The sequence below is a fragment of the Chrysemys picta genome, chromosome 14, assembly GCF_011386835.1.
Source record: "Chrysemys picta bellii isolate R12L10 chromosome 14, ASM1138683v2, whole genome shotgun sequence".
Classification (NCBI taxonomy): domain Eukaryota; kingdom Metazoa; phylum Chordata; order Testudines; family Emydidae; genus Chrysemys; species Chrysemys picta.
Window position 1 is genome coordinate 12,992,252 of NC_088804.1, and position 14,980 is coordinate 13,007,231.

A 14,980-nucleotide genomic window follows, 5' to 3' on the forward strand; every position below is an offset into this window, starting at 1 on the left:
ATCTAATTTGTATTAACAGTTTAGGCTCGTCTTTAGTAACAAATTGGAGGTATAGCCTCTTGTGCTAGCAAAACAGATATTGGTTTTGGTGTTATGTGAGTGACATTCAAACCTTTCCATTATTACAGTTTGTGTCAAAAACTAACGTGGGCTAAATTGTTCCTTCTCTACAGGTTTTTCTTGATGTGTTACCTCTTTGTCAATCTGGCATGTGCAGTACAAACACTTTTAAGAACTCCAAATTGGCGGCCCCGATTTAAATACTATCATTGGTAAGCAAATGACTCAGTGTATTCTTTGGTCTACTCTAGTCCGTATTCTTTGGTCTACTGAGGGGATTTGAAAGACTGTTGTTAACCCTTCATATGAGGGAAGAGCTTCCTAATAGAGGGGATGTTAGTGTGTGTTTTCTGCTGCTGATCACAGGCGTGGAGTGTTTTTATAGGTGGCTTTTGCAGCTAGCCATGGAGGAACTTACTCACTCACCTCGTTTCTGAAATTGTGTCTTGGGCCATCTTAGGATGGCTGAGAAGATGGAAAGATTCTGCAGTGCCCTGGGGCTATCAAGAGGGACTCAGTTAAGGCTGCTTGATTTCTTCCATCCATCTGGTAGTAGTCAGGGATGCAGGAAGAAACTCCTCTGTTTAGTGTGGACCAGAATTGTGGGGATTAATGTAGTAATAGTGTCATCCCCACAATAGAGTATATTACAATAGTGGCGATGGAAGTTATTGTTTGCTTTTTACTGCCATCTCTTCAGGAGAGAGGATACAGAAGGTGAGAAACTTCAAGGGGGAAAGCAATTAAAATAACCAATGGGTTTGTAGCAGGTACTTCAAGCTTTTAGCTTTTTCTCCCCAGGTACTTGCTAATACCTATTTTTTCCCCCTCCCAGGGCTTTATCATTTTTAGGCATGAGTATTTGTCTTGCGTTGATGTTCATTTCATCCTGGTATTATGCTCTGGTGGCTATGCTCATTGCGGGCATGATTTACAAGTACATTGAATACCAAGGGTAAGTATTTCCAGAAGGAGAAGGGTAAGGGGGGACTTGGACTTACTTACCATTTATTGGTTCGGCACGTGAATGGGCATTGCTTTGTGTCTATGGTATTAGTTTCCTACGTGAGAGTATTTTTGCAACTCCTTTGCGGTGGTGATTCCAAAAAGAATTTATTAGATCAGGACGTGTTTCTTGGGTAAGCATCTGTAAAATGTTTCTTGAAATCTGTGTGTTAGCGGGAATTGAAGGCCTATTTTGGGGATCGAGTTCCCTGCTCCACTTTACCCTCCTTGACCTTTGACAACTTCTAGCCAAGGAGGCCTCAATGGAGCCCTCTCTAAAGCCATTCCTCTTGGCTCATAAATTGGCCAGGCAGTAAGGGTTTTTAGAGAGTCTTGTGGGGAGAGAACCAGCACCCAAACTCAGCCTTCCTTGGGATGCATGAGATTGCTATTCTCAGTCTCTTAGACTGGTAGTTTGGCTGTATAACTTCATCTTCACAAATCAGATGGTGAAGCACATGGTGTGGTTCATGCATGATGATGTCCCAAGGAAATCTCAACCACAGACAGGAGTGATTTATAAATTGCAAAGTACTCCACTTAGGAAGGAACAATCAGTTGCACACATACAAAATGGAAAATGACTGCCTAGGAAGGAGTACTGTGGAAAGGGATCTGGGGGTCATAGTGGATCACAAGCTAAATATGAGTCAACAGTGTAACGCTGTTGCAAAAAAAGCAAACATCATTCTGGGATGTATTAGCAGGAGTATTGTAAACAAGACACAAGAAGGAATTCTTCTGCTCTACTCCACGCTGATTAGTTCTCAATTGGAGTATTGTGTCCAGTTCTGGGTGCCACATTTCAGGAAAGATGTGGACAAATTGGAGAAAGTCCAGAAAAGAGCAACAAAAATGATTAAAGGTCTAGAAAACATGACCTATGAGGGAAGATTGAAAAAATTGGATTTGTTTAGTCTGGAGAAGAGAAGACTGAGAGGGGACATGATAACAGTTTTCAAGTACATAAAAGGTTGTTAAAAGGAGGAGGGAGAAAAATTGTTCTTCTTAACCTCTGAGGATAGGACAAGAAGCAATGGACTTAAATTGCAGCAAGGGCAGTTTAGATTGGACATTAGGAAAAACTTCCTAACTGTCAGAGTGGTTAAGCACTGGAATAAATTGCGTAGGGAGGTTGTGGAATCTCCATCATTGTGGATTTTTAAAAGCAGGTTGGACAAACACCTGTCAGGGACGGTCTAGATCAGGGGTAGGCAACCTTTCAGAAGTGGTGTGCCGAGTCTTCATTTAATCACTCTGATTTAAGATTTCGCATGCCAGTAACACATTTTAATGTTTTTAGAAGGTCTCTTTCTATAAGTCTATAGTATATAACTAAACTATTGTTGTATGTAAAGTAAAGTTTTTAAAATGTTTAAGAAGCTTCATTTAAAATTAAATTAAAATGCAGAGCCCCCCAGACTGGTGGCCAGGACCTGGGCTGTGTGAGTGCCACTGAAAATCAGCTCGCGTGCCATAGGTTGCCTACCCGTGGTCTAGATAATACTTAGTCCTGCCTTGAGTGCAAGGGACTGGATTAGATGACCTCTTGAGGTCCCTTCCAGTTCTATGATTCTCTGCCTGATGTGTTTGCTTGAAATACATCTTGCAGTTCAGCCCAGTGAATACATTAGGTTGTGAAGCACATCCGTAAATTTGTTATAAAGTAATTATGACTTCTATGCAAGAGCAGGGGAGTTAAACACTGCTGAAATAATACTACCTAGCTCATATATATCGCTTTTCATCATCAGATCTCAAACCATGTATTCACTAAAATATGTGATCCTTTGCAGTGCAGAGAAGGAATGGGGTGATGGTATTCGGGGTCTGTCACTCAGTGCTGCCAGATATGCCTTGCTAAGACTGGAAGAAGGTCCTCCCCACACCAAGAACTGGAGGTAGGCATTTTGGATGTGCAAAATGCAAATTTTGCTGAGCCTGTGGTTGCATGTGCAGGGTTCAAAACAATGCCCACAATTTACATGTAAATAATTAGCTTGACACTGGACAGGAGCTTTGCTATCTTAAAATACAAAAGAAGTTTAAGAACTCAATCTTTTAATGGGAGTCAGGGGCGGCTCCAGGCAGCAGCGCAGCAAGTGCGTGCCTGGGGCGGCAAGCCGTGGGGGCCGGTGTGCCAGTCGCCGTGAGGGTGGCAGTCAGGTAGCCTTCGGCGGCATGCCTACGAGAAGTCCGCTGGTCCCGCAGCTTCGGCGGCAATTTGGCGGCGGGTACGCCAAAGGCGTGGGATCGGCAGATAACCTGCAGAAATGCTGCCGAATCCGCATGACCAGCGGACCGCCAAAGGCTGCCTGACTGCCGTGCTTGGGGTGGCAAAAAACATAGAGCCGCCCCTGATGGGAGTCAAAACATGTGAGTAAGTCCTGCACACTTAGTGTGAAATGCACGCAGCCCATGTAAAATATCCCATGCTACATTAACTACACGGGGGGTGCCCTGCAGAGACAGAACAGCAGCCCATCTTGTCTGGGATGTGGATGGAGTCTCAGGCCCTGTGTAGGCTAGTTCAGAAAGTGGAGTTGGGGAATGACACACAAGATCTGTGATTCCAGGAATGCAGTGGCCTAATACCTGCAGTAGTGGCACGGAGGTTGCTGATGTGACTGCAGCTTTAAAACTGGAATAGTGGCCAAGGATTTCTCCCTCTAGCCTCTGCACTTCAGCTGCATGCAGCCAGATTACATGGGCAACATGCATTTTGCTCTGAGAGAGCAGAGCTCTATGTGCAGCAGCTGGAAAATAGTAAGGCTTAGTGGGCTGAGAAATCCTCATTAACCGAAAGATAAGCTTGTACTCTTCCATGACTTTCAACTCTGAAGTGCATAGCTCAATCTAGCTTGTGTTATGTTGCTAACTAGCACTACTGTATGGGGATATTGATCATCCTCCATCTATCCAGAGGAGTAGAAGTCACCTTAAATAATACAAACAAAATCCTATACATCATGGTATTCTGTTACTCATAGCTGAATGTTGGGAAAGAAAATATTGTCAGACTGAAGTTGCATGTATCTCACATGTCAGAAGAAGGTGAAATTCATTTGTAATCTTAATTCCCATGTGTTTGGTACATAATATCCATATAGACCTAGAAGGTAGCTTTATTGCATAAATGTAGTAGGCAATGTATTTTGTATCGGGCAGATCCTTGAAAATCAGTCTCTGTAAGTAAAATGCTAATGCAAACTTCTCAGACTAGTAAAATCCTTGCTTCAAACCCACCTGGAAGAAGACTCTCCAGACAATATTCCAAATCTGCTTTGTCTAAAGAAATAAAACATCAAGTACTGCCCTTTCAGTGCATATTGGTACAGCGATAGTACTTCACTGTTATGGATATTAGTGTTAATGTTGAAGCATAATTAAGATAACTAGTGAAGCAAACATTTTAAAAAAAGTTTTATAAGAATTACCTGGACTGCTTTTTCTTTTCTTCTAGGCCTCAATTGCTGGTGCTTCTGAAATTAGATGAAGATTTGCACGTGAAGTATCCGAGGCTGTTAACATTTGCTTCTCAGCTGAAAGCTGGCAAAGGTTTGACTATCATAGGGACAGTGATCCAAGGGAATTTCCTGGAGAGTTATGGAGAGGCCCAAGCTGCTGAACAGGTGCGTGCTTTAACTATTGACATATAATGATGATTTTACACAATTGTAGTGAACGTTTATTAAACTTTGTGGAAAGTAAAACAGGCTCCAGTAAAGCAAAGCTCTTAAATACGAGTGTACTAGATGCCTGTTGCCCAAAGTGCTTAAAGACATGTTTAAGTGCACTGCTGAATTGGGGTCTAAAGATCTAAAAGACACGTCATGGCTGCGGCATTAAGTTCTAGATCAGGGGTAGGCAACCTATGGCACGCGTGCCAAAGGCGGCACGCGAGCTGATTTTCAGTGGCACTCACACAGCCCGGGCCATTATTGTTCTGTTTATATCTTGCAGCTTTGTTATAAAGCCTTATAGCATACGAAGCCTTATACTACATATGATTCTCCTGTCCTTCATTTCTCAAAATAGGGCAGTAAACTTTTGCCCCTGATGAGTATATGCAGATTACAGTATGAACATGCATAAGAAGTATAATAATCAGTTGATGTAGAGGACCTGAGTTCATTTTAATGGAGAACTTTTTTCCCTTGCCTTATCTTCCAGACTATTAAGAACATGATTGAAATTGAGAAAGTGAAAGGATTTTGTCAAGTAGTTGTAGCCACCAAGGTTCGAGAAGGAATTGCCCACTTGATACAGTCCTGTGGACTAGGTGGCATGAAACACAACACTGTGGTTTTGGGATGGCCGTATGGCTGGAGACAAAGTGAAGATGCGAGAGCCTGGAAAACATTTATAGGTTAGTTGTAATATGTGATGTGGTTAGACACCCAGAACCAAGTTCTCTGTACTGCTCTACACACATTATACTTGTGATTGAACAGATTTATTCTGCAAGTTCAGCATTGCTTTCCCACTATTTGCATGAATATTAACAAAAAAAGTAAAAAGTAAAATAATGGCACTCATTGACAGGTATATGTGTCTATATGCCATTTCAAATGTTTTTTAATAAACAATACCATTTTTTCAATTAAAAAGCCTTTATAGTTGCACAGTTATACAAAAGGAGTAAATACATGTATTTAATGTGAGCGGTGATTTTATGGGTAAGTGGCACTTGCTCACTGAATAGCCTTTTCCACTATAATTTTCTTTTACAGTACCATAGAAAAGTGACTGTTTGCTTTCTTCCCCTTCCCTGCAGATACTGTGCGTTGTACAACTGCTGCCCATCTGGCTCTGTTGGTGCCCAAAAACGTGTCTTTCTATCCCAGCAACCATGAACGTTACAACGAAGGCAACATTGATGTGTGGTGGATTGTGCATGATGGAGGCATGTTGATGTTGCTTCCTTTTCTACTGAAGCAGCATAAAGTAAGGATGAAAAGAGCTAGAGAACAAATTTGTCTGCCTACTATGTATGCATCAGTGTATGGTGTGGAACAGTGAGCCAGCAATAAGTGAAGATCCTCATGCTGTTCTCCCAATACGTTTTGTCTTGTATTATATATTTATAAAAAATGGTTTTTGACCCACATGTACATTCTTCTCATGTACAATACATTCTTATATTACCAGAATGTATCTTTTCCTGCGTGATCATAGCCGGAGTGGTCATACAAACTCACAAATCTTTACCTTGTAAAAAAAGGAAAGGTACTGCATTGAAAAGGTAGCGCTCCTGTAGCTGTGTTTGAGACTTTTTTTTTAAATATGGAGATATCCCTATCTCATAGAGCTGGAAGGGACCTTGAAAGGTCATCGAGTCCAGTCCCCTGCCTTCACAGCAGGACCAAGTACTGTCCCTGACAGTTTTTTGCCCCAGATCCCTAAGTGGCCCCCTCAAGGATTGAGCTCACAACCCTGGGTTTAGCAGGCTAACGCTCAAACCACTGAACTATCCTTCCCCCCCCAAAGACTTGCTCAGTCTTCTGTTGATAGCTATGTAAATTTAATAAGAAGTGTACCATAAAGGACTCAGCAGACTGCTTATGGATACCATTTTCACAAGGGCTATAGGACCTAATGGTTGTCTTAATTTTAGACACTTGATGTATTTCATTGCAATATAATTGGATTATATGCATGCAAAAGGAGAACACTGTCAGGTTATGAAGCAAGTGTTAATTCGGAAGCTGGTGTACTAGTTAACCAAAGAAAGAATTCATTTGTATTAAGCGGTTGTAGTACCAGAAATTAAACTGAATTTAATAAACTCAATATGATCATGAAGGTGAGGGACCACAATAGTGCTGGTAGTACAGCTGGTTGAGAAATGATCCCAAATTATGAAAACTATAGACTTCTTCATCAAATTTGATTATGTTGAGAAATTTTGAGCACTCAAACTGGTTGAAAACCAGCAATAAAAAATTAATGAAAACTTTTCACAAATTAATTGGAACTTAACAAATTTGAAAACTTTCTCTAAAACAGGCAGGTGCAAAGAAAGTCGTCCCTCTCTCTATCCCATTCTTACCAATGATTGCACCTCTTCTGAGCTGCCTTGCCTTGCTCTATCTCTTGGCTTCCCTTGGAAGAGGCAGTCCATTATTCCAAAGTGTGGTGGTTATTTCTTAAAGACAAAGGGCAGGTCTTCACTACTCGCTGGATCGGCGGGTAGAGATCGATCTGTCGGGCATCGATTTATCGCATCTCGTCTAGATGTGGATAAATCGATCCCCGAACGCGCTCCCCGTTGACTCCGTAACTCCAGCTCGTGAGAGGCGGAAGTGGAGTCGATGGGGGAGCTATTCGCGTAGCTGAAGTTGCGTATCTTAGGTCGACCTCCCTCCTCCCCCCCCAATGTAGACCGGGGCAAAGAGGAGGAACCTAGGTCTCCTTAAGTGAAAGTAATCCACTAACCTCTCTGTCATCAGGAGAGATGGTTAAAATAAGATGATTAAAAAAGTTTCTCAGTAGTACTGTATCTTTTAAAAATAAGACAATATTTATGCCCATTGTGTCCAAAATGTTATAATTTTAAAATATAGTTCCCTTGGGATTTTTGGTGACTTTTTCCCAGTTTGTCCTTTGCAGGTCCCTACATCATGGCTTTAGGCTGGATGGGAAAATATTAAGCCTCCTGAAGCCACTTCAGCTTTGGCCAGTGGGGTCACTTGATGGGGCCAGGAAATTTATCAGCCAATGTAAAGGCTATGATTGGTTTTGTCATGACAGGAATGCAAGAAAAAAATTAATCTCACAAACCTTGACATATAGCACATCAGTGTTAAGTTTATTTTTTGTTAAAATTTAAAAGAATATAAAGATCATAAAACACCCCAGAAGAATGAAATATGTCAAGATTTTGTGGCAGTCTCACCAGCGAGCAGACCAGGGTGAATGAATAATGTTTTATTGAGGTATCCCCTCCCACCTCAAAAAAAAAAAAAAGGGGTCATGGCTTTTGTCAAGGGAAACATAGCAGTGAAAAATGTGCAGACTCACTAGTGAGAAATCTAACTGGGATTTTTCTTATGTTCCAGTTCATAGGACCATTGGGCTGGCCTCATATGGCTTTTCTTTGTTATCTTTAAGCCAAAAGAGAAGCTGGATACAAATTTAAGGCCTGCCTTACATTAATGGCTCATTAACTGTGTTTGTTAAAGTCATGCTTGATAATCATCTCAGTTTGTCAACACAATGCGTCAGCAATGCTCCTAAACTATGCTTGATTTCTCTGATGGGAAAGTCAATAGTATGGATGTGTTTAAAAAAAAAAATCCACAGAGCTCGGTACAATAACTATGTTGGAAAACAAGGGTGCTATATTTATTACAGTTCTGTTTTGTGTAGAAAATAAGTTGTTGGTTCACGTGTTTTGAGAACTTGTATTTTCCCCCATAGGTCTGGAGAAAATGCAAAATGAGAATTTTCACAGTAGCCCAGATGGATGATAACAGCATTCAGATGAAGAAGGACCTGGCTACTTTCCTTTATCAACTACGAATAGAAGCAGAGGTGGAAGTGGTAGAAATGGTAAGGGATTGATCCTATTTCTCCTTAAGGTTTGAATGCTAGTAAGTTGTTTGATTACAAAGAGGAATATTTTTCTTATTTCTGCAGCAAAACAGTGATATTTCAGCTTATACCTACGAGCGGACCCTAATGATGGAGCAGAGATCTCAGATGCTGAGGCAAATGAGACTGACCAAAACAGAAAGGGAAAGGGAGGTATGTCATTCACTATAGAAAAAGCTAAGGTGGATGAATCCAAGCGCTGTTCCTAGTACCATTTCAAATCCTTCATATAGCGTAGTAAAACTTTCATGAATTAATACATAGACACCTCCCACATCTTGAAGAAAACGAACATTCAATGTAGCCTTTTTGGTTGCTATGTCTGAAAACTAGGTTTATTCCTATTGGTTAACATCTTGCCTGCACTCATGGAGCCATGCTAGAAATGCTTTGTCCTAGGAAAGAATGCATGGTGGTCACGTAAGCTGTAAAAAGCCTTTTGTGCATTTCCCTGAATGATTATGTGATGTCTAGTTAGTTCAGAATATAAGACTTAGGAGGTTTCTTGAAAGTCTCAAGAGTTTCCGGTACATGCGATATCCTGGGTTTATCCCAGCTCATGACACATCCTGTTTTGCTAGTGTGGGTTTATGTCGTGTCTTGGATTCTGGTAGAACAAGGCAACTAATTCACTTGGCCTCCAAAGCTCTTCATTTTGTATTATGCTGTTCCATCTGAGCAGAACAGTTTTCATCAGCTTGGGGTCAGTCTGGGCTGCCAGGTTCCATATTATCTTACGATGTCAAGTTCTCTATTTCTCTGTGTAGAGACACCCCCATTGGTCCAAATTCTGGTTGACTCATATGCACCATAACCCTATTTGCTCTTTGTGTTAGTGAACTGCTCTGCTCCTCTCCTGAATACAGGTGAAGAGTACAATGAAATGAGAGCTATTTACTTGGTGAAAGGGATCCAGAAAAGATAAAATTAACCTGTGAAAGTAGAACTCAACTTGCCATTTAAACACTTCTCAGGCCCAGCTGGTAAAGGACAGACACTCTATAATACGGCTGGAAAGCCTGTACTCGGATGAAGAAGATGAGGGGGAGACAGTACCTGATAAAATTCAGATGACATGGACAAAAGAGAAATGCGACTCTGAAAAACGGAACCGGAACACTGCAGTGGAAAACTTCAGAGAACTGATCAGTATTAAACCGTGAGTCTCAGTGGGGCTGATATCTCAGACCACTTGGGGTTAAAGTCTGGTTGTGCTGCTGTCCATTGTACGACACCCCTTGACTTCCTTTTTTAAAAAATGTTTTAGTACTGCACAGGTCTCTCTTGCATTTAAACGTTTGAGGCTTTAATAGTGGAAAGTCAGCAGAGTTAGTCACCCTAATGCAGAGCTAAATGTGGCTATGAATACCAAAAAAAATCCCCAAAGTTCTAGAATTGGTCCTTAAGTTGTGGCTTCATATAAAATGGAAGAATTGTTTGTAATCCCTTATGTAATATATGTGTATCTGAGACCATCCAGCACTAGTTTATTGGCAGATGATCATATCACTTACTGCTAAGTAACTCAGTGAAAATTTCTGAATGTTTGAAATTCCTATTCATTGGTATTGATAATTCTAGCATATTTTACTGTTAACAATCCATAGAAATTCTGTGTTTAAATTTAAATTGATGTATTCTTATCTCCCTTTCATGCTTTCAGAGAGTGGGAAAACCTGTAAGTTTTTTTGCTAATTGTTTAAAAATGTTTTTCTGTGGACGGGAGTGGGAAGATCTAGAATTCTCCCTAGATGAAAAGGAATGACATTATTAGCCTACATTTGATGCTGTACAATGGGCCTGATCCTGCATGCTTGAAGTTGAGGGGAAACTTGCCATTGTCTTTAAAGGGTGCAAGATTGGGTCCTTAATTCTTAAGGCGATAGGTATCTTAGAAATAACATAAAGCAAAGTCTGCAAGAGTTACCCTGTCTAACCAGGACTGACTCAGGGAAAAACAACTTCAGGTTTGAGCATTTAATTGTGTTTTCAAGAATGGCATACTTCCGTTTGGGTGATCAAAGGATGTGTGTTATTGTTGGGGCACAATATCAGATGATGGGAAAGCCAAAGTTCAGCCTGTCGTACAGAACAGAAATTCAGGACAGTGCTGACTTGAACTTCTCTAGCTCTTTGTAGTTTTCTCACAAGCTTAAATATGATACGCAAAGGACATAGTCAAAGTGCTTTTACCATCGTTTGAATGTTTTTACTCTCCATTGTTTGCAGTAGCTTTCATAGCAGCTTGAAATTAGATTCTTTTCAGGTCCGGTTCTGTCTGCACATGCCCCCAATCCTGTCCCCAAAGGAACATTGTTCATAGTCTCTCCTGGAGGCTGGGTGAACCATTCCTTTCATGCCTACACCATACTAAATGGCATTTTCTCAGCTCTCTGAATAGATGCCAGTTTTAAGGGTCACCTTGAACATTTTTTTTGTCTCTTTGGATCTCTTCCAAAAGTTGATTACAAAAATAACAATTCCTTCCTCATCTCCCATAGTTATAGTACAGTGAAGTCTTGCCTCTCTTGTCTGTGACCTTTCTGTTTCTGACATGGAAGAGGCAGAGACTGTGCTCACTTTTTCAATAAAACATACGGCCATAGCATGACATCAAAAGGAAAGTATTCCAAACCGGGCAAGTTGTACCCTGTTGTAAATCTCGCTCCTAAATAGTTCTGTGCAGCAGCACTGTTTCTTGGTAAAGCAGTGCAAATGAGTCACCTCCGTGTATCTGCCACTTCCTGAATGTTTTGGGGAAGCTTATTCCCTTACAAAATGTCAACAAACATACAACCCAATTAATCATCACAAGACGAAAGCTAAAATTAAACTGACTTCAAAAACAAAAAAGCCTCCAGAAAAGAAATGAGTTCAGTAAGGCCTGTTACCATAATTTGTAGCATGTAAAATGGGTACTTATGTAACCCCCTTCCCTAAAATACCTGGTTTTGGTTGAAAAACATCAATAGTAATAAAGAAATCCTTATCCAAGTTCCAAAGGCTAATTGATTTTCCCTTTAGGTCTGCATCTATCTGTCTGTCTTTTGTTTTGTTCTCCCTTTTTAGCCCTTATCAGCCACACAAATAGTTAATTTCCTATTGGAAGGAGACATCTTCTGCCTAAAAATGACTCCCTGACTCTCCAGTTCTTACTCAGCATGGATTGGTGCGATCCGATCATATTTTCAGTGTAATAAATCCTGGACACTTTCTATGAGGATATGAGTGTTTTGCAGCTCAAAAAACACAAGTGCACTTCTTAGAAATGTGGGCTGGTGTTGCTGTCACCAGTTTCTGAGTTATCTGTGAGACATGGAGTTCTCTGAGTTGAGGATTTCTTCTGTACTTTAGTGTGTTGAGTGGGGGATTTTTGGTCAGTGTGACCTGGACTATTGCTTTGCCATGTGCCCTGAGAAAGAGGCCGTATATAGTTATGCTGCCTAAGGACCAGACTGTGATTCAGAGGAAGTAAACTGGGCCGGGCTTACACTCAGCACAATGTACCACACCTGGCATGCTGGCTGTGCTGACTGGCGCATTGGCAGGAGCAAGGGAGCAGTAATGGCTCTGTAGAGCCTGCTTTCCTTTCTGTACTGAAACCCGAGACATGGGTGGCCCATGCAAGAGAGGAAGAGGGCAGTGCCTTATTCTGCTTGTGCGGATGCATAGGGCTACTGATTTATTCCTTGGTGTAGGAGCATAATTCCCTGCTTGAAAGCCCTGCCAGTTTGGTGGAATGCTCCTTAGGTTGTTGCAAGTTGTTGACTGTGACTCAAGAATTCCAGCTCAGCTCTAATCTGAGGTCACAGTGGAGGACCTGGGTATTTTTCACTTTTAATAGTCAATAACCATCCACTCCAGCCCATGTCTTACTCAGTTTGGGCCTGATCCTAAGCCCCTGGACGTCAATGAGACGCTTACCATTGCCATCAGTGAGTAAGTAGATGAGACCGTCAGTGCAATAGAGTTTATATTTGTACTGGTGATCTTAAGGGTGAATTTCTTATCTCATGCAATCTGGCAATAGCTGCTTAGGAGAGATCAAGCACAGCAGTGGAATGGGAAATAAGTTAAATGTTGCCTTCCAAACACAGATCACAAAAACTAGTGGAATAGTATTAGCTCTAAACACGTGGAGGTACAAATAACTCTGTATCTTTCAAATAAAACCTGGGGGGAAAAGTGTTTGATTAGTTTACTTTTAAAATAGTATTTCGTAGATATGGTCATTATAAGATATTTTTGTAATGATTTTTTCCCAGTTCAGTTTTACAAGTTTTTTTTCTAACAGTAAACATGTGATTCTTTAACAGGAACCAGTCAAATGTCAGAAGAATGCACACAGCAGTGAAGTTAAATGAAGTAATTGTAAATAGATCCCATGATGCCAGACTTGTTCTACTCAACATGCCTGGTCCTCCAAAGAATGTAGATGGTGATGAAAACTGTATCCTTTGAAGGAAAGCCAAGATGATACTCAAAAATATGTATCTCCCTATCTAACCAGGTTCTTATACTTTGCCTATCAAAGATATTTATTTAAACCAAAATAAGTGTAACTTACTGTTCCAGTGGTATGAAAGTAGTCAATCGTCCTGTTGGGATCCTGGAAGTGCACGGGTGGAAACCCACCCACTGCTAAAGGACCTCCCTCAGCCTAAGGGGAGGATCCACAAAGTCCAGGATCTCAATTAATTACGGGGGACAACTAAAGATATAACAGGGACAGGAGTGAGGTCACAGGGATAAAGTAGTAAATCGTGGTTGTTGAGATACAGTAAATACTTTTAAGGGAAAGTCACATCTGCCTTGCCACTCTCCTGTTTTGTACCTAAGATGCTTTACTAACGTCACCTGTCAGAGGGCCAGACCTGTCTTGTCTACACTCCTTTCTTAGTTTCATTTTCTCTGATGGGCCTGCCTTCATAAGCTTTGGCAACAGTAAGGAAATTCAGTAGCAGGAGTTTTTCCTCCTACAGAATGAGGCTAAACAATCTGACATTACTTAATATAGAAATGATGTTTGCTCTTTCAAGGAATAGTAGCTACCTTTTTCTTATTGTACTTTGAAGCATTTAATAAGAACGAATTCCTGTACACAAAAATCAACAAGGAGAGTGGGGGAAAGGGGTTAACGCTTACTGATTGGATTCTAAAGAGGCACTTAGTTTAATTATACTAACAAAGGATCTACTTCTGACATGGTAACTTCAAATCTATCGCCTATTTGGCCCTATATTTGGAATTTTGTAACAACTGAAATCTAGCCAGTCTGACATTTACAATTGTGAATCTGTAGGGGTGAGTAAGATGCACTTCCAGGGCGGTTCACATTTTCAGAGAGGTTTAGAGCATGTTCCTAGGAGGCAGTATGGACATCCTCCCCAGGAAGTGGCTTGGGTAATACATGACTTTTGTGGATTCAGGTGTGTTTCTAAAGCAGGGAAAATGTTAAGTTTTTGTGTGACATTTAAATGGCATACTAGCTTCTTTAGCTTCCTATAGCTCAAAGTTTAAGGAATAGATGCAGCATGGGAGAAATTTCTGGGTAGTATCCATGAATCAGCTGTCCCTCTGTTTTCCTTACGTCCCACTAAAGTTTGTCTTGGATTAAAATCTCATGGTGGACAACTGTCCACTCCTGCCCTGTTATAGACCCAACTTGCACTCTGAAGGGAGCAGGGTTTGAAAAAAGTTTAGGATATGGTTGAAACATGACTCCAAATATGGCTGGGGCATCCCATACATCCTGTGCTTGATGCTATATTGGTCCACAAAGACAACACAGATCTGTCAGATTTAGTCAAGTTGCAATAAATTAATTTACTGCTAAAATGTAATTTGGCCTTTCATTTGGTTTCAAAGCATAAACATTTTCAAAGTATATTCAGCCATGAATATGAAATGTTTATATCAATTTAAGAAACTTTAACTCTACCAGTTCTTCAAAAGTTTAACTGCACTAGTTCTTTAAAGAGTTTGCCCATACTATTTAGAAGAATTCAATCTCCCAATTGCAATTGACACACTAATAAATTCATTTTTAAGAAATCTAAGAGGATTGTTTCAAGAAATCGCTCAAGATTTTTAGATACACTCAGTATATTAGCAAAAAGAAGAACAGGAGGACTTGTGGCACCTTAGAGACTAACAAATTTATTAGAGCATAAGCTTTCGTGGACTACAGCCCACTTCTTCGGATGCATATAGCTATATGCATCCGAAGAAGTGGGCTGTAGTCCACGAAAGCTTATGCTCTAATAAATTTGTTAGTCTCTAAGGTGCCACAAGTCCTCCTGTTCTTCTTTTTGCGGAT

General features: G+C 40.7%; 1 protein-coding gene across 2 annotated transcripts in view; it reads left to right on the forward strand.

The window, feature by feature from the left end:
* Positions 1-14,980, forward strand: part of SLC12A4 (solute carrier family 12 member 4) — a 76,395-nt gene that overhangs the window by 59,919 nt on the left and 1,496 nt on the right. For both annotated transcript variants that reach the window (XM_008166912.4, XM_008166914.3), the window contains exons 14-23: positions 174-272; positions 896-1,015; positions 2,862-2,966; positions 4,529-4,697; positions 5,239-5,434; positions 5,843-6,012; positions 8,488-8,619; positions 8,707-8,814; positions 9,636-9,820; positions 12,978-13,111. In XM_008166912.4, coding sequence (XP_008165134.1) covers positions 174-272; positions 896-1,015; positions 2,862-2,966; positions 4,529-4,697; positions 5,239-5,434; positions 5,843-6,012; positions 8,488-8,619; positions 8,707-8,814; positions 9,636-9,820; positions 12,978-13,111 — 1,418 coding nt within the window. The remainder of the gene's footprint in view (positions 1-173; positions 273-895; positions 1,016-2,861; positions 2,967-4,528; positions 4,698-5,238; positions 5,435-5,842; positions 6,013-8,487; positions 8,620-8,706; positions 8,815-9,635; positions 9,821-12,977; positions 13,112-14,980) is intronic.